Source organism: Nymphaea colorata, chromosome 12, assembly GCF_008831285.2.
Source record: "Nymphaea colorata isolate Beijing-Zhang1983 chromosome 12, ASM883128v2, whole genome shotgun sequence".
In the NCBI taxonomy this organism is placed as follows: Eukaryota; Viridiplantae; Streptophyta; class Magnoliopsida; order Nymphaeales; family Nymphaeaceae; genus Nymphaea; species Nymphaea colorata.
In genome coordinates, this window is record NC_045149.1 from 18,075,373 (window position 1) to 18,096,334 (window position 20,962).

Here is a 20,962-nt window from a genome sequence, read left to right on the forward strand (position 1 = left end):
GCAAAGGGGGAAGTAAAGCTAAATTTTGTGGGAGACAAGCAAAATATCAGTTTGACGCTATGCGTTTGCCATGAGAACTTGTGGGACCCACTGCCATCCACATACTGGGGACACCACAATAGCTAGTGATGCTCCCCACTCTAGTGCAGTATATTAACATCCTCTTCCTCCATTTCCACTTCATCACCTCTGCCTCTCTCTCCAGGTCTGCCTTTCTTTTTCTGTCTCTCTTCTCAGTTGCCGATCCATCTATCTATCTCTGCGTGGAGCAATGGCGGAAAACGCTGCCATGGAGAAGAAGGCTATGATACCGGAGCGTGCCAAGCTGCACTTGGCCATGTTGGCCTTGCAGTTCGGCTATGCTGGCTTCCATGTCGTTTCAAGAGCAGCACTCAACATGGGGGTCAGCAAAGTCGTGTTTGCAATATACAGAAACATCATAGCTCTGATTCTGCTCATTCCCTTTGCGTACTTCCTGGAGAAGTAAAGCTCTTTGGAATTTGTCAATTACTTACCTCCTTCCTCTTCTGTCAATGCCTGCCTCCTCTTAGCTGCTTACATTGTCATGTCTCATCTCCAGGAAGGAGAGGCCGAAGATCAATCTCTCATTCTTGGTCCAGTTCTTCCTCCTAGCTCTATGCGGGTAAGAAGAATAATTCTTTCACAGATGTCTGTTTATGAAACTGCTTGTAAGACTGAAAATCTGACTGACTTGAATCTTCAGCACTTTAACTGCATCACCCTGCAGATGAGGCCTGATCTTTAGATAGGAGAGATCCCCATCCACAAGCTTGAGCACGCTAAGTGACCTCACTATTCACCCAACACACACATGCATGCGTGCACACACACACACACACAATGGTTCAAGGAAGGCCAACAGATGAATCTCACAGATGGTTCAAAAGCGAAGAGACTAAGAGGCACAGTTCAAGTAGGCAATAAAATTCACTTATGTAAGAAAGTTTTTCAATTTTGGCCAGGATTACTGCTAACCAAGGATTCTATCTGTTGGGGTTGGAGAATACATCCCCAACTTTCGCATCAGCCATTCAAAACTCTGTGCCTGCAATCACATTTGTCATGGCAGCAGCACTGGGGTATGATTAATCTCTTCTGTTTTTTTTCTTTTCGTGCATCTTTCCTTGCACATTTTTATTGATCTAGTATGGTTTGAACAGGCTGGAAAAGGTTCACCTGAACAGGAAGGATGGGATATCCAAGGTACTTGGAACTCTCTTGTGTGTTGGTGGCGCATCCATCATCACTCTATACAAAGGACCAGTCGTAATAAAGCCACACCTAACAAGTACAAACAATGAACTGCTCCTTCTGCTGGAAGGCAATGGAGGCAAAAACTGGACACTGGGCTGCATTTTTCTGATAGGGCACTGCCTTTCTTGGTCCGGCTGGTTGGTGCTGCAAGCACCAGTGCTGAAGAAATACCCTGCGCGCCTCTCAGTCACCTCCTACACCTGCTTCTTTGGGGTTATACAGTTCCTCATCATTGCAGCATTCTTAGAGAGAGATATCCAGACTTGGATTATAAGTTCAGGGGGTGAACTTTTCACCATTCTATACGCGGTAAGAACGTATACAAAGTGGGGTTAAAAAACGTTCCATTCAACTGTACTATGAATGCTTTCAGCTATGATTTTTATTCTGTTATTTTGGCAGGTTTAATCACCTTCATTGCTTAAAATTAATGCTTCAATAGGGAAAAAAAAAAGGAACCAATAGGTAATAGGGTACCAAAAAAATTGATATTGATGGTCTAAGCTTAGCTTGAGGCTGACAATTTTGTTTATTGGTTGGCAGCCTTCTAATTTACAGGTTCATCCTGTGTCAAGCCTTCTTTATTGAGGTTTAGGTCTCCATTTGATCCCCTATTCATTGGATTTTTAGATCACTGTCAGGGGTGACAGGATTCTCCATGACACGGCCCGAATGGTTGTAAGCCATGGAGAGCATCCTTTTACCAAGAATAGGATCATGATACCAGCTGATTAATGTAAAAGTAGGCCCAAACAAGTGGTTTGATCAGTTCTTGCCAGGTGTATGGTACAGTCAGTTATATATATATATATATAAGATTTTAGTTCTCCATCTTGACAATGGTGTTATGTTGACTGAAAGGGATGCGTCGCCTCCGGGATAGCGTTTGCTGTTCAGATTTGGTGCATTGATAGGGGTGGCCCCGTGTTTGTTGCAGTTTACCAGCCAGTGCAGACCTTAGTTGTCGCAATCATGGCCTCCGTTGCATTGGGTGAACAGTTCTACTTGGGAGGGTATGCTTCTCTCTCTCTCATACCTTTCCCACTGAGCTCATAAGTTGAATCCATGCTTGGCCATCACATTAAACCAGACCGGACTTTGAGTTCAACATGGCTGGTGTCATATGTGTGTCTTATATACATCACACACACACACACACACACACATATATATATATATATATATATATATATATATATATATATATATATAGAGAGAGAGAGAGAGAGAGAGAGAAAGAGAGAGAGGGAGAGAGTAATTGGTCTTCATATTCTTGGAGTCCCCATTTGTTAATTTCTGTTTCCGTTTCTAATGGCTGCATGCATGGTGCAGAATCATTGGAGCAGTGCTTATAATAGCTGGACTGTACCTTGTTCTGTGGGGGAAGAGCGAGGAGAGAAGAAGGGCGAGAGAGAATGTGATCATAGCGGCCAGCAGTGAGATCAGGAACGAGGTGCATGGAATCAGGTGCGTGGATTCCGGAGCTCATGAAGTCATAAAGCACGCCTCCGTGAGAAGCTCTCTCGCCCAGCCGCTTCTCCCACCTTCCTCCACCGAGAACGTTTAGAAGAGGACTGTTCATGATGCAGTAATCGAAACTCTCTCCAGCAACCTTGCTTCCAAGTGTAGGCCATATTATGTATGTAGCCCTTAAGAGGAGGCTCTTCTTTTTCCTGCTAATTTTTGTTCCGGAAGGAAGAAATTAAGTAGTTTGCTCCTGCGTCACACGGACCCTTTAAATTGCACTGGCGTCAGGTACCGTTATATGTTGTCCTTGTTAAAGAATCAAACAAAGGACGCTCTGTCGCCGTGTTCTTCTGGTCCTGTCCATGTGATATAGGTTTACTTGGCCGCCAACTCTGGCGGCCTCTTATGTAAAAGCCCTTGCATTCGCTTGGGCATGTTCTTGTGTGTTTGTGTATTTATTTTGAAATTATGCAGGCTTCTCCTCCTCCTCTGTCTTCTTTTCCTCTCCCTTGGTCTGTGACTTGAAAAAAACCACACACAAGCCGAGAGATTTTATCACTTGCTTGACAGTATAAAACTCCGAGACTAATACCCCTGTTACTAGGGTTTATGCTTGTATTGGCTTATGCCGGAGGTTGACGCCTATGAAAATCAAACAAGTAACCGACTTCTTATTAGCTGCGTCCTCTTTCTCTATATATAAAATATAGACATACACAAACACAAACGTGTAGCATCTACACATTTTTACTGTGAAATACAGACTTAAGATCACATCAAATTATTGAAGATGCGCTGAATTGGGCCAAGATCAACCAAAAATGGTGGGTCTAATGATGGGCAAGCTCGTCTTCTGCTTAATTAATGAGTTCAGAAAGGTGTTTGGTCGTAAGCGAGCATGCGTCAAGTCATCAATAAGCACGGTCATTATCATCTCCACAATTTTGGCGATGGAAATATAAAATTTCTGTAGCTGTGAATCTCAAACTGGAGAAATGTTCAAGCTCTATCGTTTTTGCCTTATGTTTTTCGCCCTGAGGGGCATACATAGCTGGTGGGATCGGCAGAGCATTGTAAGACTGGTCTCTACTTTCTTAAACTGTAAACAATTGATGTACAATGTTTAGTGTACAGATGTCCTGCTCTCCACTTAAAGTCTAGAAGCAGCTTTGAATCTTGCGGGCAAGGAGAAAGGGAAAGAGACTTTAGCATCATAGATATATCTACATTCCATCCCTGACCCCCTTAGTTAACTAGATCAAACAAACCAAGGTTATATTTTTTGCTATGTTTTTAACCAGGGCCATACTTTTCATGAAAATGTCAAAATAATACTTGCATGAATCTATCTCAATCTTCAGAAAAAAAATCATAGAATGCTCATGCTGGTGATCCTAATGCCAAAGGACCCTTAAAGAAAGCAGATTAGGACTTGAGCGATTCAGCCCCTCTATGCCACTCTAATCTGTTTCATGCCTCCCTTGCACCTCCTCCCCTATCTCTCCACACACGCACACACACGTGTATATATATATGGCATCGACAAATAGTCCAGTAGAGCAATAAATAGCTTGCAAAATAAAGCAAAAAGATATTGGTGGAGGATTTCCGTTGAAACGTAATGATGTAAAGGCGAAGCTTTTGTGAGTGTTCACACACTTTATTTTGGTTCATAATCATATCACTAACAGTTCATGAGCACACACACCAAACTGTTCACTGTGTGACTGCGAATCCAACTTAATTCTTCGTACGTGCAAATGAGTTCGGTACTTCGTGCTCCTCTCTTTTCCCTGTTGTTCTTTTATGCTACTCTCCCTTTTCTCTCGTCTCAAAAGTAACTGTGCAAACACACTCAAGTCCAATAAAATAAGATGTAAAGAGTACAGGGAATTTGTGAGGGATGATTACAAAAGTTCCCTGTCGGGGTGTTGAACCGACGGCAACTTCGAGGGAATGTGGAAATGTATATTGGTGATATTCCATTATTCAATTTGAAGAATCGCATGAGACATCACATCTGTTGAATTGTTCTATTGTTTCCTTTCATTATTGATAGATTTATAGATTGATTTTCTTAGATCTACCAACCAAATAGGCACACTTATATTCTTTACAAATGTAAGGTGCGGTTAGTCATGTTCTCTATAAATTTTAAACCAAAAAAAAAAAAAGTTTTGAAGATTCAAGGGCGTTTGTGAAACTTTGGCCCTAATGTGAAGTTTGAAGTGACATCAAGTTTGACCCCACAATGATAGTCTGTAACAGCTCGACTATTTCCAACCCGCTCACTAGTAGCTTTTATACAAATAAAAAAAATTAGGAATCAGGATAACTATATACTTAACAATCTCTTTTATAAATCTCCAAAGTTACTTATAATATTAGATATAAATCGTGTGTAGGACCTTAGGTCTAAATGTTGACTCTAACTTTGATACCACTGTAATAACCCAACTTATTCACATATCAAGCTTGAGTTCTTAGACTGAATCTCAACCCACCTCCTAGCAGCTTAAGTTTTAACCCAAAAGTGCTAGGAGTCTAAGAACCAAAGACAACCAATTACTTAATAATTCTTTTGTAAATCCCCTAAAATTTCTTACAATATTAAATACGAGATTAAACTTTTGGAGTATTACACTTGTAGATTCTCTTGAGCAGCCTAATGGTATGCCTGAGAACACCATCACTCAGGAGGCTGAATTTTTTCCATATATCTGCATTTGAAGTGGGTTACTCTTATTCACCCTCAAGCATTTTATCCCCTTCACTCTGGCTCCAACTTAGGCATCTCAAACTACATAATATCAAAAAATGATAAACACAACCAAGTTGGTGGGAACTGATTCAATTCTTGAGTAATGAGTTGACAACTCTCAGTTCAAGTTGTCGTTGGACTTTCCACGGAGCAGCAGATCCTTCGCTTTCGTCGGCAACTTGACAAAATAATGGTGATAACTTATCTTAGTTGATGATGCCTGACCAGGCCACATGGTTCTGTTGTCCACACCAGTCTCTTAAATTTTTTTTATTTTTGAATGAAAATCTTTAAACATTTATCCTTATATGTATAGAAGTGTCCCACTAAATATGAGTATTTTTAAACAAGTGTTTTTTCCGCCAATTTTTCTATCTCCAGCACTGTACCTGACCAGTTGTATCCAAAACCATCTTAATTTTCACTTTGGAGCATACCATATATAGCAATGACCAAAAAACTTTCCCCACACACAACCAACAGCAGCTATGGTCGATCTCCAGTGGTGGATTCAGTTTCAGTTCATGAACCGAATTGGCGGAGCTGCTGGTCAATTTGGTTGGAACTATGTCGGCCGGGAATATAGGCAGGTCTCAAGGACATCTGGGTCAACCTCACGGAGTTTCGGTGAATGCGGTCTGGGCCCAGTGCGCCGCGGACCTGCAGACCTAGCTACCCAGCCCAGACTAGCCGCAGCTTGTATGGTCCTTGTCAATGTAGCAATTAGGAAGGACAGCATGTTCTTGCATACGGCCAAGCGTTGTCGACCAGAAGCCAAGCACCACCAGCTTGATCTTTCATTGTAGGTGTTGGCTCCATGGGATTGGGGTCACAAGTTCGGCTCCTTCGCTGTGACAAGGACTTCCTAGGTGAAAGAAATCCAGGATAATGTATTCTGCTTCCCCACCAAAACAAGTGCAGCCTTTGGAATTGGGGGTCGACGTCCAAAGTGACGCATGGGAAGGCTTTGAGTCTTTTTCAAGAATCGCCTTTTTGGGGAAAATATCAGCCAAGTAGATATTTATCCGCGATATTTTAAATCCTTTTTGGTTTTCTCTTGAGGTGTGTTTGATAGTTTTAGATCTCATACTCTAGTTGATTTGAGATCATTGAGGATCTCAGATTCGACTATTTGAGCTCAGACCACCCTCCCATTGAACCCCAAATTCGAGATTTTGGCCACACACTTAGGTTGCGTTTGACAGTCTAGATCTTAGATCTAAGACTACATAAAAAGGTGTATTTTGGAAGATCCTCAATTTAGCATGAATTTAAAAATCATGTTACATGTTAAGGTTGGATGGAGGAAGGTCCGACCCTAAATTCATACAACCAAGTGTTTGTTTAGTCTATAAGCAAAAGGGAATTCAAATCAATGTGAGACCTAAAATCCAAGGCTATCAAATGCACCTATACCCATTAAGAGGTCTGGTTTTTCCATAGCGAGACTATATGTCTTCTCTATGTCAAGAAAAAACATTGGATGCTTTTAGTCAGGAAACCTAAAACTAAGAATCTGCATATTCATAATCCTATCTATTTTGGACGATATCCTGTGAGGTAAAAACTCGACAGAACCTATATATCGTGCTACCAAAAACTTCTAAGATTATGTTTAGTTCGTAGACATATCAAATGAGGTGATGCGCATTTCATTGAACGCAGAAATGGTCTTCCGCCGAATGACAACTGAGGCTAAGACGGCTTGTTGTTGACACACACAGACAATTAAACATAGTCCAAGAGTCATTGATAAGAACAACATTATGTGCTTCAAATGCATTCTTCAAGAATAATACGTTCTTGTTTTAGAAGATATGATATAAGCACTAGATATTGTCATAAATCTAACATATTAGATATTGTCTTTCATACTTGCCAAACATATTAAATCCTAAAATCACTCTCTTTATTGGCATTTAATAAAGACAAAAAAAAATGGAATCAAATATCCAAAGTATTAGATATTAATATTTTCCGTAAAATAACTATTCTAAGTTAGTTATGAGTAATTTTATTCCATACGCATGCACGTCAAGAGCAAATCAGATGCTGAATGCAAAAGCCTCAAGTTGGCAAGATTCTTCTCATCTAATTTTCTGTAGTGTTATTTGATCTCTCTCTACTACTTCCATAGATGATGAATCTTGTCATTTTTCGGCAACTAGGGTTGTTGACGGGTCGGCTTGTCTGATCGCCGACTCAAACTCGCATTAATTCGACTATTCAAAGCAAAAAGGATACGATTATGAGACGGATCTGGATTTTACAATGCAATATTTGAATCCAAATACCAAAAGACTCACGATTCTGAGAGGATTACTCTTAGCTTGGTAGATGTAAATTTATATTGGATCTTAAGTTGGACTCAAATTTCAGATCAATATTTTCAACCATCATAGCACAAACATGTGTGTTCTTGACAGTACACCAACAAACGCCACATCAAGAATAATACAATAGTCAATACCACATGCAGCTTATGTATTAATTGTAGTTCTATAAATACACTAAAATGGTCCGACCCATTATATAATGCCGGCTCCACGCGGTGTAGCATAGTTGGTCAGAGACCAGTCATGAGTTCGATTCTTGTGGACACTACTTCTATGGACTGCAAACAATCTGCGAGTTAATGAGTGCACCATACATCCATGAAGGTCTCAAAGCAATCCTCGACCCCAGGATCTCGTGAAGGGGAGTGACTTTCACCTGTTGCGAATTGGCATTATAAAAGAAGGCCCAATGAAACGTAGAAAATGCCAAATCTAAGGGACAAGTACATTTTATGGATTCGATGTCTATCTTTCTTGGTATATCTTCATTCAACAATCCAAAAATCTGTAAAAACTCACAGAAACATCAGGATAATCCGTGAACTTGACAAAGTTTCTGTGACTAGGATAAAAGCCAATCTTCATAAATATGATGATATTTTTAGTGATAGAAATATGTTCTTAATACAGTACTGTTTAAAAAAGCGACAATCAGACAAAGGCATGATACTTTTAAATTTAGACAGATTGTTTGCAAATTGATGTAAAAGGATGATACATATATATGCCTTGACCTCATCGATGAAAGCCCATTTGCCCGTGCTAAAATTGAATGATGTTTGCTTCACAATAAACTTATCACAATATACAATGATCGCGTTACCACTTTTGGTAGCAGAGGGAATAATCGCTCTAGGTTACAATGTTAAAGAACAAAAACATATTCTCCTTGTCTCGCTTGAAATGGGAGCAATGAATCCACCTTCATGGATCTGTTGGAACTGGTTCGGATTTAGCTTTCTATTGAATGCGACTTGAATTTATGTGGTGAGATCTGAACTTTGATGTGATTAAGACTCTACTTTTTCAAATTGATTTCAGATCCAACTAGTATAAGTCCCGAGATTTTATGTAATTTGGGCTTAGTTTTATTAGATCCAGTTAGATATCATATTCAGATCTAGATTCAAAGAATCTAATTTAGTCATCATGATCTGATTTTCCTACCAGATCCAGCTGAATGGTTTCAGATCTGGACAAATAATATATCTTATTCATTCATGTCCCTAGTTGGAACTTGCAAAACTACATAAACAAGATCTCTTGAATGTGCTTCAAATTTGAAACTCTATGCCAACAAGATCTCTTGAATGTGCTTCAAATTTGAAACTCTATGCCACACTTACCTTGAATGCTCTATTGACTTAATCTAAGGATTTCTTACTTGGACGGTTTCTGAAATAGAGAAGTTAAATGAAAAAAAAAAAAACGACAACTCTCCCTGGATTTTCAAAAAAGCAACACTTTGAATTGCTTTTTTTTTTTAAAATATTTTTATATAAAATAAAAAAAATTAATCAGCTGCCCCTAAAAAAATATTAATGGACTGAAATTTTTTTCGAGCTTCGCCGCTGCTCCAAGCTACGGTTCAGACAGCCAAAGCCAAGATGTTGAAAATGAAAAGGTTTGAGAACTTACAAATTCTCGATATTGTAATAAATGTTGTTATCTGTATTGGCAAACTACAATTGCTCCAAATTTAAGGCTGGTATTGTGCATCAATCTAAATCTAGAAATCGCTGGACATCGAAAACTATATAAAACCTATATCTGGAAATGACCAAATCAATGGGGTCTTCACAACATCCGGTTAGAGATGGAAATATCAGGATTTTTACGTCTTCCCCAACCAGATAATGAGGGCAGTGTCGAGATTTGGCGTCTTCCACACGGTAATTGGAGAGAACAATATTAATATCTCGTTTTCTTCCTCTTCAAAGTTAGAAGCCCGCATCCTACACCCTCTTCTTCCCCTGATTCCACCGACCATTCTGGAGTCTCTTGGTTCGATCTTTGTCTCAATCAGCTGGCTCCTTTCCTCGCATTCGGTCAAGCGGTAAGATGCATCGATCCCCTACTTTCCTTCCTCTTGATTACCAAAAGGGTGGAAAGCCATGATCCGTCCCTTTGCTTTTTTTTTTTTCACACGAATTCCTATTAAATTTGCTTTTTCTTGTTAATTTTCAATTCCTTGGTTTGTTCATTAGCTGTTTCTGAGTCAGAGATTCTGGTTTATCTTGAATTCTTGATAAGAAGTTCGTAAACATAACCCACATAGCCATGTTTTTCTGCTAACATCTATATTGCCTTTCATGATTCTGATGATAAATTGTTCATACGCGATTACCAAAGAGAGAATATACGGTGAAGTTCTGGGTGCCACCCTGTTTGGATTCGGTTCCATGTTTGTCTGTGTGTGTGTTCACTCGAAATGGCGATTCTTACAAGTTCATAAAGTTGCATATTTCAGCATTTGAGTGGCTAAATTTGCTTTGAACAGGTTACTGGACCTTCGACTGATGTGATGGCCACTAGTAGGAGGCCGATGGGCGTTTGGTTTATCCGTAGTTATTTCATTTACAGAAACAGAACCTTAATAAACATCCATTCCTTGTAGTATGCACTATACGCTCATGATCTTCGAAAATGAACTGTGTCCTGTCAAGCATCTTACTTGAGCATAGGTGGGAGTTCTTCCTGGTGGTCGAGAAGGACCTGACGTTTTTACACCAATAACCTTGTAAAGTGATTTTCTCCAACTACCAGAGAAAATCTTCACTATACAAACTCTGTGTGGCTTTTGGGCTTGATGATGGAGTAACGCCTGCATTTGTCAATAAGCACCGCCATTCTTGCTTTGTAAGACCAAAATTTGGAACACCCAGTGCATGGATTTTATGGTGACATCTTTTTGGCAAATTTGGGATTCTGTAAATACGAGAACTCACATGCTGGGATTACAGTGTCGATTGTTAGTGAGTAGTGACCAACTTTTGCTTATGTTTGAGATGACTGATGCTTGTCCACAGTTGAGTACACGTCAGTTATTATGCCTTCCATTAATGTCTGTAACTAAAGGGGCTGATTGATCTTTAAGTGGAGCCCTTCCATATCGGGTCTTGTGCATGGAACTATATTTCTTAATTAGATTTTAGAGGTTTTCCGTCAAGAATTGGAGCCTTTGACAAAATTAAGATGTCTATTGGGGGAGATTCTGCTTTTTTGTTGACCTTGGAGAATGATCACCTTTAATTTTGTTTATAGGATTGGGTGTTAACAGAGAGGAAGCTTTCTGTAAATTGTGGAATTGTTATCATTGGTCATGAGATACTGCTGTGTCAGATCCTCACTTCAGACCTTGCAAATTTTTTATGATCAGTTTGGAATTACTAGAGGGGTAATTTTCTGTCATTTACATATGATTAATGGATGAAACATCCATCTATTATTATTGGACTGGATTGTGAAAGCAAAGAGAGAGGCCCTACTGCAAAGCTTTCGTGGGTTTGGTCAGCAGAATTTCATTGTCAACGCCAAACAAGTGCATGAAGATGGAACTTCTTCTGCTTATCATGGGTTATCATTGTTGAATTTTAATTACTTTATGTGCTTTTTTAGATATTCATTCACTCTGTATCTGCATTTACATGTTCAACACAATCTATGTGCATCTGTTAGTGTTTATGTGTGACAAATGTGGGCCTTCTGTAAGATAATGAAGCCATAAGTTGCGGAAAATTTATGGCAAGAGAATGGCATAGTGAAATATATGCCCGGATATTGGATAAGATGTATTATAACTTCAACAATTTTCAGTCTTTGTTATATTTACTTCAGGATTTCCATTCACTCTTATTTATAGATGTAATATATGGTCCTATAAATTGACATCTTTTCCAATTGTTCCCACTTGATGATCCAGAAGATGTCCATGCTTCCTCGCATACCACAAGACTCGGATCGGGCTGACTGGACAACTGCTCGTAGCCAATTTCTGGTTGAACAATTAATTGAACAGTTAATTTATGGCAACAAAAATGATTCTGGATTCACTAAGGAAGCATGGAAAATGGTCTGTGCCTCTTTTAACAGAAAGTTCAATTTGAATTATACGACTACACAACTGAAAAGTCATTTTAAGATATTGAGAAAACAATATGAACTGGTGAAACTACTTAGGAGTCAGAGTGGATTTGGTTGGGATGATGTATACAAGGTGGTGACTGCGGAGGAGGATGTATGGGATCGATATATTGCTGTAAGTTTGAATATTGCAAGTTGTACATCCTTCTTCCATGCGGTGGATTAGAAGCGTATTGTGTATTGTGCTTACTCCTCCCAATATGCAGATCAATTCTGATGCCAAAAACTATAAGAACAAATGCTTTCCCCTCTTTGATCAATGTGCAACACTCTTTGATGGTAAGGGTTATGCCATCTCCATTTGATTCCTATAGGAAACATTGCGTTTAACATCACATGAGAAACTCATTGTGCAGGTAAAAAAATTGAAGGACGTGAAACACTATCCATCATTCGGAATGCAGAAGCTGGAACAAGATCGAGCAATATGAGTGAAAACAATGAAGATGATGAAGCAAGTTATGGATATGCCATAACACCAAGACATCAAAAACGTAGATTTTCAGCTTCGTCAAGCCGGCGGGAGAAAAGAGTGAAATCAGATCCTGAATTAATGATGCCTTTAGCTGTAGAAAATGTTGTGCCATTTGACTACTCCTCTGACAGTCGAGCAGTGCAGAAGTCCACTAGAGCATCTGAGCCATCTGTACAGGAGTGCTTAGAAGAGCTTCAGCGTTTACCTGGGCTTGATCGGAAGGATAAGGTGAAGGCAACTAGACTTTTTAGAGACCCATTTAATCGTGTTGCATTCATGACTTACGAGGAAGATCTTCGTCGTGAATGGTTGCTCAATGAACTTGAGAACATGTAAATGTCATACCCAAATGGCATATGTTTGGACTTCAAATGCTTTGTTACTGTGCTTAGCTTGCAATCATGTATCTAGCAGATTACTGTATGCTTATGTATTGCATTTGAGCAATAATAAAGCGCCCAGTTATTGCATCTAAGTAACAAGAGGTCACAGATTTCCATTGTATATTGGATGGTAAGCTTGTTATAATCTATTTTTGGTTGCTAGATTGGTTTTACAGTATCCGCAGCAGGTTGTGTCAGTGGTATATGTTCTGGTCATCCTCCTAGAGAGAGAGAGAGAGAGAGAGCTGTAACCATTTAACTAGTTCTAGTAAATGTGCTGAATAAATGTAACAAGGATACTTCATATTCATTCCCATGAACTTGTTACAAACCAAGCTCAAGTTTAAGCCTGTTATTGGCGCTTCAGCAGTCTTATTGTGCAAAACATTGGGAAGTTTGGTTCTAATTAATGTTCTTTTAAGTGTTTTCAGTTGATAGCTTGTAAAGTACTGCATGTAAAATTTATTTTTTAAAAAATGAAGGATAAGTTATGCTTTTGATTTTTGAAAAATGAACTTTTGGTGCTCCACTTTATGAACCATCTGATCTAATTTATATCCAATTTTTCTGAATATATAATAGATATGTGCAGAATGGCTAATGCAACAAGAAGTACCCAGCACACATGCTGTTCCTGTTGGTTCTAGTCTAATGTATAGAAAAATCCTAGAAATGTATGAAATGTGATTTTCTACTAGATAAGCAAAATCGGGATATGGAAAGTGTGATTTGGATGGTTCAACCGCCTATTCTTTTCCGGGTTTCTGATTTTTTCTGAACTTTATTGAATTTTTAGTGTGTTAAGAAAATTTTTCACAAATTAATCCAATTCAAAACGAAAATTTCTAATTGAATTGGAATCAGAAGATGGAGTCGTTTCCCAAAACGGCTTGGATTTAAAAAAAAAAAAAAAAAAAAAAAAAAGTTTATGTTTTTTAGTGCAACATTAGTGGGGTCTGGCCTAATATCCACCAGTTTAAACTATTCTTAAGATGGTTTAAAAAAAGGCCTTAAGATGGGATTAGGCAAACCCATACACTTCATAAAATGTGTGGATTACGGAAATGTAAAACGAACATTTTCATTGATACTTTACAAGAGTAAAGTCACTTTTCCAAAGTCAAGGTACTATTTTTTCTGATAATAATTCTACCTGTTACATTCTGTCAATCGCCATTCAAATTGTTTACATGACTTACAATCATGCTTATGATTTTCGTTTTTTCACTGTTGATATATTTGTATGCTGGTGATAATTTTTTTTTTTTTTGAAATAATGGAAAACGAGTAGAAATTAGACCATCATGGATATTGTTTGTCCCATTAATTTTAAATGAGATTAAATGGTAAAGATTAAGTTGAAAAAATGAAAAGGCAGTTATATTTTAAAGAACTGAAATTGTTCTCAATAAATGAAATAAATGAGTTTTCTTAATTGAGATTTTGTCTATTTTGATTTTTGAGGGGCATTTTAATCTTTTGAAAACAAAACTAAATTTTCATTTTTTTAATTTAATATCCACAGTATGATTATCTTAGAATCAATTACTCAAAAAATGATTTGGTATCTCCTTGTTCTCCCTAAAATCAATCATATTTTTTAACTTGTGAGACTTTGATGCAGTACAAATCGTGACAATGTCCTTCTGATACTTACTTTTTAGTAGCTTACTTTATTAAATAAACTATAAGCTTATATTGGACCAGCAAACATCAGATTACTCATAAAGATTTGGCTCTGCAATTATATATATATATATATATATATATATATATATATATATATATATATATATATATATATATATATATATATAGAGAGAGAGAGAGAGAGAGAGAGAGAGATAGAGAGAGAGAGAGAAAAAGAATCCTGAACTCAAGGCTTGTAATGTAAAATAACCTTTAAATGGAAGCTCGAGTCCCGACATCTTTAAAAACATAAAGATGCTGATTCATTCATTGATATTGATATGATGTTTCTTGCTTCCAAGGATTGATATGTCATTTTTTACCACATTTTTCTGAACCGGATACCTTCGATCGACAAGTAATTGAAAAAAAAAAGGTTCATTTACCAACTCATTTTTGTCGTAATATTTATTTGTAAGTTTTCCATTATCATGGTATTCATAATTTTTTTTATATATATTAATTATTTTACTAAACCATGTTTGTGAATTACGAAAAAGGCACTTGGCACCTATATTGTATTGTTAATTTTAAAAATCACCTAATAAGATGGCTCTTTCAAAATTTGAAACGGAGACGTTTATTGGTAGATCTAGGGTGGGCCCGGCAGAGAGATCGCTCCCCATTCAAAAAAAAAAAAATGTATTACTAATTTTTTTTAAAATGTGACTTTGATCCTTTGGAAAACTTCTGAAAAATAAAATTGATCTCTATAAAAATTTCTTCATATTCGGTGTGTTGCATGATAGTGGGCGCCCGAATGGCAGAATCCTGGCCATAAAATTGGGTTTTTTTTTTAAAAAAAAAAAGAATCAGATTTTGGAAGATGTTTGGTAAAAAAATGTTGTTCTTTCGATCAAATATGCTTAGAGAGTACGTTTCAAGATCCCCACATTTTTGTTTAGGAAAATACAGTATGATTATATCTAGCATTTAATTACTAAATTTGAAAAAACATTCATTATACCATCGTACTTTGTAAAATAAAAATATGGTGGCTTTTGTAACTTAATTTACATCAAAAAGCAAAACAACTTATTTGTGAATAGCCCAAAGAAGACTATGTTATTCACTCCTCTTGACTTGAAGTTAGAAGTTAAAACTAAGGCAAGGTGTGTTTGGATGAGACTCTCACAAAATAAAGGTTTTCAAAAAAAAAAAATTAAAAGGTAGCTTTTTAATTTTTTTATAAAAAATTGTTTTCGTATTTGGATCATACATCTAAAACTTTTGTTTAATAAATAACCTGAAGGGAACTATATTATTGAATCCTTTTTAAAATCCGATTTTCTCAAAAAATGTTTTGCCTCCAAAGCAGCTTTTTCCTAGTGTTTGGATGACACCAAAACCGGGTGAGAAAATCCAGGCTTTAAAGGGGATTGAATAACCTGTTCCGTCCAGAGTTATTCACAAATACAAAAACCAAAATTTAAAACATAATTAGAAATTAAATTTTTTCATAAACCATTTCTTTAAACAGTTTTTTATGAGGATGTCGTTCAAACACGCCCAAAGTTTTTCACGGACCTAATTTCAACCATCATTTAATCAAAACTTAAACAATATTATAGAGGCAAGACAATCTTTTACCTCCCAAACAACAATTAATAACGCAATAGCAGATCTACTGTGGTCCGCTACCTACACCTGCCCATGAAAAATTTTAGTGTAATGGATCTATATTATACTAGATTTATTCAAAAATTACATGTTATACCCATACTAGACCCGATTATGTGACTCGCCAGGATTATAAGTTGTGTTTGTTTCACCACAGATCTCAAACACTGGATGGTTTGAGATTCTAAGATCTTAGATCCATAAATTTAAGGTCAAATATTTTTTTGTCTGACTTTAAATTTATGGTTTTTGACATGTAGCATGGATTTAAAATCTATGCTATTAATGTTGAATTGAAGGTCTTTCAAAACACACCTTTTTATGCAGTCTCGAATCTAAAATACAACTTAAGGGTATCGCTCTGCACACTAAATGTCTTATCATATAAAAAAAACCAAATTCAAATTTCTCGGTGTCATTAGTTCAAGTTAATCTTAGGAATCTTCAACATATTCTTGAGGCAGCGAGTTGTAGCTTCCAATTCAAAATGTTCTACAGCAACAGGGAAGAAGATAATCTCATTTGAAATAAGTAGAAGCGATACGACTCTTTTTAGTAGAATATGCACTTTTAGTTCTAGCTTCCTATCATAAAGGGGAAGAATCCCTATGCCTCTTCTGCGTCATAGGGATTAGCATTGCTTGGATAGATACTCTTTTGTGGTCACAGGCACAGATTTCCATGTTTGCACATTATTAATAAATCCCAAGTTCAAACAAGAATGAGATCATTTAAATTTAATAGTAATTCTTGAAATCAAAGAAAACTAATCCCAAAAATGAAGGAAAAACAACATTAATGACCAGGCTTGATATATTTATATCCTATGTCACTTGTCTTTGTTGTTTCAACTGGTTTCATTAATAAAAACCTCTAATCCGCAAATTTTTTTAAGAATATAAAATCTGTGGCGATGCGCATCAGAGGTTCGTGGAAAGCTAAGATCGATGCAGTTGGTACAGTCAGGAGTGAATGAAGGCCAATGGATCCACAAAAGTGCTAAGAGCAATTTTTTTCATTTATATGTTGATGCATTTTAAAAATTTAAAAGTTATTACTAGTACCTCTTAACTAAAATTTTCTGGCTTATATATTGCATAAAGAACGTTGTTGTTGCAGTAAAAGATATGAGCCAATGTGATTTAAATAAAAAAAAATGTTTTTTTTGGTTAACAAAACTATTTAATGAAGGAAAAAAAATTTATCCTTAGTTTTTCTTAATTAATTTTCATTAGTTGTTGGTTACCTTTAAAATAGAAAAATAAAGAACACGGCCGGCGAGCATGTGCGCGCGCATGTGTGTGTGAGAGAGAAAGAGATGGAGAATCCTAAGCTTAGAGCTTAGTCACTTCACTGAATTACAAATATTGGGACCGTACGTCTGTTCTTGAGATAAAGGCGGCATTGTTTATGCTGGACCGGTCGTGCAAGTAGCAACATTAAAATAGAAAAGGGAATCGGGTATTTAATATCCGTACTAGACCTCCAAGATGGGCTGGACCTGATCCCCGTTCTGACCCAATTTTTTTTTTATCATATCTGTACGTTCGGGCCTTTCCGCTATGAACTTTGGATTCAAAACCTCCTCAATTTTTCACATTAAAACCAAATTAAGCCCCCCATAATAACATCTTTATATACTTTTCTTTTTTCTGTCGTCTAGGTCTCAAAGCAACCCTGAATCTCAAGGACAAGAGAAAGAGAGCAATGTGGGTTGGTCCGAACTTCATAGGTAAGGCCGGGGCCAACCGAGGCAGAACGAGCCAATCTTAAGGTGTAGCCACAAGTGGGTCTGTCCTCCCCAGTTTGAGTGTGGACCCAGTATGAACCGTTTCAAATACTCCTCCTGCAGGCAGCCTTTCTTTAATACTATATATTCATCATTTCTTATGTGTTTCCTTATTATTTATCTATCCAAAATTGTACCTCGAACTGACCTGCTTTGACTAAAGAATTGTCTTTCTTTCTTCGTATTTGCAAATCTTTAATGCCAAACGGATAGTTGGTTGAGATTCTTCTGCGAGATCACTCGGTGACTGTCAACATATTCTGTGTTTTCGTATATATTTATTGAGAGGAAGTGCTATTGCTTGTCAAGTGTTTTACTAGCTTCTGCAAACCATGGCGATTTTTTCAATCTCCCTACCGCCATGGCCTCACCAACGTAGGTCAATTCCTTGCCTTAGAAATGAGAGTATCTTCGCATAAGAAATTCCACATTAAATACTTCTTCTCTTTCTTTCTCTCTCTCTCTCTCTCTCTCTCTCTCTCTCTCTATATATATATATATATATATATATATTCGACACTGTAAGATTTGATCCATACACTTATGTATGCATGAAAAAAAAAATACACATGAATGTTACAAATGGGTATAGTTTATAAGTCCAGGGAAGCGAGAGAATCTACCCTATGGTTTTAGGACGAGAGCGGTGCTGCCCCCTTTCCCCTTACCCCCCAAGGTTTAGGGTTGTATTGGTGCAAAGAATACTTACCGTAGATCACTGAGCGGTTCGAATAAGAACACTTTCTTCTCAAACTGAATTCACTTAAATTGTTTGTTGGATCCATCAAATAAATTGTTACTTCGGGGGTATTGATAGAGGAATTTCATTATATCTCTCCAAATCGGAGTTTGAAACTCATGTAATTAACTTAACCTCTTTAGGTTATTTGACTTGGCTAATCCAAGAAGGGATAGATCTCTGATCAATCTCATTCAGCTAGATACGATAGATTTAGATTAAGAAAGATGTAACACCAAAAAAGAGTTGATTGTTGAGCTTTATGAGGCAAAAAACTCTCAAGTACAGTTTTAAGGGAAGGAATTGACCTACCTATTCCGATCGGGGAGAAAAGGCCATTCGACAGAGAGATTCAAAATTTGCAGAGGCTTGGTTCGATCAAGCTGCTGTCAACCTATAACAACCCCACCCACTCCTGGCTCGATCCCCTGGTTCGATGGATCCCAACCACATCCTAACAGTTTTCAGTTCGAAAAAGGCTAAGAACCATGATAACCATTTATGTAATGACCCTCGTTATAAACCCTTGAATATCCCTCATAATCTTCAATACAAGACTAATTTTTTAGGGTGTTACACAACCAGATATATTATATTCATCTTCATGTGTATAATTTATAAGTCAAGGTCAAGCTCAAACACATGATTTTGCGAAACATTATTTACAGTAGAAAAAGGAGAAAAAAAAAAAGGAAACATGAATTCTTGTGTTACTATATATTAGTTAATGGACATGGAATGAGGTTCCATCGAAACGGTTGTTATGGTCCAATGGGGGAGGCCAAGTTGCATGTCATGAGGGGAAAGACACTTTAAACCATTACACTTAAATCAGCCCCTTGTGGTGTAACCTTTCTATAAACTTACTTGTGAATGTAAATCTGGCTCTTGAGCAATATTGAATTATCAGATAAACGAGGAGTTGCTAAAAGTGCAACTACCGGTAGGTTCCTCAAGATATAATCTCCCTATAATATACCTAACATAGGAAAATATATGTATATATACGACCTTGTAGATTTGTTCCATATATACAGGAACACATATTTAGGAAGATACCAAACTTTACTTTTTATTGAGCTCTAGCCCGTGTGATATTTCTTTCTCATATATATATATATATATATATATATATATATATATATATATATATATATATATATATATATATATATATATATATATATATATAGTGATTGGTAAAAACCAGACCAGGTCAGAAACAAAAACCAGACCCATTAAATATGATATTTAAAGTGTTTTCAATTTGATCTTAAGCATAGGTTGATGCAATATATATATATATATATATATATATATATATATATATATATATCTATATATATATATATATATATATATATTAAAATAATTTTTTAGCAAAAAAGTAAATGGTTTGGTTTTTTTTTCTGAAATAAGTATCTTGTTTTTACCTCTTATATATATATATATATATATATATATATATATATGACGTTATAGATGGGTTATAGTGTACTCATTGTGTTGTATATATACAGGAATATTTGGGAAGACAGCAGTATATATATATATATATATATATATATATATATATATATATATATATATATATATATGACGTTATAGATGGGTTATAGTGTACTCATTGTGTTGTATATATACAGGAATATTTGGGAAGACAGCAGGCATACTGTTTCTTTAAGCTGAATGGAACTGTAATTGAAGCTACCTGTTGCAAGTATGGTTTTCTTTTTAACACTAGACCTTCTTTAGGACACTGTCTTTAGGGCAAAAAAAAAAATCTGGCTAGGACATAGGGTCTTTAAGTGCCTTGTTCTCTTTAAATGAGCAAAGGCACGTGACCCTCACCCCTAGAGCCCTCATGACCGAGCCCCTCCCCACATTTTTTAAAAAAACAAAACAAGAAAAGGAAGGGAAAGGAGAAAAAACAAAGACTAAAGAAGTTGTTTTTATTTGATTATTGTAAGCATCTCCTCACAGTGTGACAACGTGTATAGATTCCACTTTGGGGAGCCTCCCAAGGCCATGACCCTAAAAATAAGGGCATGGTTGAAGCCCCTCCTGCCCTTTGTTTGTGGGCAAAAGTCTTTTCTAAATGGCCCCCCAGAGCAAACCTTATCTCCCCATATTTTTACTTTCAGAACTTTACTTTACCAAGAAAAAAAGATTGCTTAGAATTTCGAGGACAATAAAAGCACTTCTAATGTTTTTCGTATTGCTAAATAGCTGTCTAACTTTTCTTTATAATTAGTTGAAAGCTTCTTAGTTTAAGTCTCCTAACA

At 36.8% G+C, this 20,962-nt stretch overlaps 2 protein-coding genes across 3 annotated transcripts; both read left to right on the forward strand.

Moving 5' to 3' along the window:
- The first annotated feature begins 179 nt into the window (after positions 1–179).
- Positions 180–3,227, forward strand: LOC116266377 (protein WALLS ARE THIN 1-like). The gene is made up of 6 exons (XM_031647564.2): positions 180–483; positions 581–643; positions 984–1,100; positions 1,182–1,584; positions 2,137–2,288; positions 2,608–3,227. The coding sequence occupies exons 1-6, from the start codon at positions 272–274 to the stop codon at positions 2,840–2,842; spliced, it is 1,182 nt and encodes a 393-aa protein (XP_031503424.1). The 5' UTR covers positions 180–271; the 3' UTR covers positions 2,843–3,227.
- Positions 3,228–9,600: 6,373 nt separating this feature from the next.
- Positions 9,601–12,927, forward strand: LOC116265169 (L10-interacting MYB domain-containing protein-like). 2 transcript variants are annotated; one of them, XM_031645713.2, is made up of 4 exons: positions 9,601–9,895; positions 11,765–12,097; positions 12,189–12,261; positions 12,339–12,927. In XM_031645713.2, exons 2-4 carry the CDS (start codon positions 11,765–11,767, stop codon positions 12,791–12,793), a joined length of 861 nt encoding a protein of 286 aa, XP_031501573.1. In that variant the 5' UTR covers positions 9,601–9,895; the 3' UTR covers positions 12,794–12,927. The 2 variants fall into 2 exon arrangements, with proteins under 2 accessions (XP_031501573.1, XP_031501572.1); XM_031645712.2 differs by having other exon boundaries at positions 9,605–9,895; positions 11,762–12,097.
- The last annotated feature ends 8,035 nt before the right edge of the window (positions 12,928–20,962 follow it).

Excerpts from the sequence above, each read along its gene's own strand:
- LOC116266377 (XM_031647564.2), top strand. The coding sequence starts at position 272 with ATGGCGGAAAACGCTGCCATGGAGAAGAAGGCTATGATACCGGAGCGT. Across the intron at positions 484-580 it reads TTTGCGTACTTCCTGGAGAA|GAAGGAGAGGCCGAAGATCA; the intron begins GTAAAGCTCTTT and ends TCTCATCTCCAG. Across the intron at positions 644-983 it reads TTCCTCCTAGCTCTATGCGG|GATTACTGCTAACCAAGGAT; the intron begins GTAAGAAGAATA and ends AATTTTGGCCAG.
- LOC116265169 (XM_031645713.2), top strand. The coding sequence starts at position 11,765 with ATGTCCATGCTTCCTCGCATACCACAAGACTCGGATCGGGCTGACTGG. Across the intron at positions 12,098-12,188 it reads TATGGGATCGATATATTGCT|ATCAATTCTGATGCCAAAAA; the intron begins GTAAGTTTGAAT and ends CCCAATATGCAG. Across the intron at positions 12,262-12,338 it reads ATGTGCAACACTCTTTGATG|GTAAAAAAATTGAAGGACGT; the intron begins GTAAGGGTTATG and ends CTCATTGTGCAG.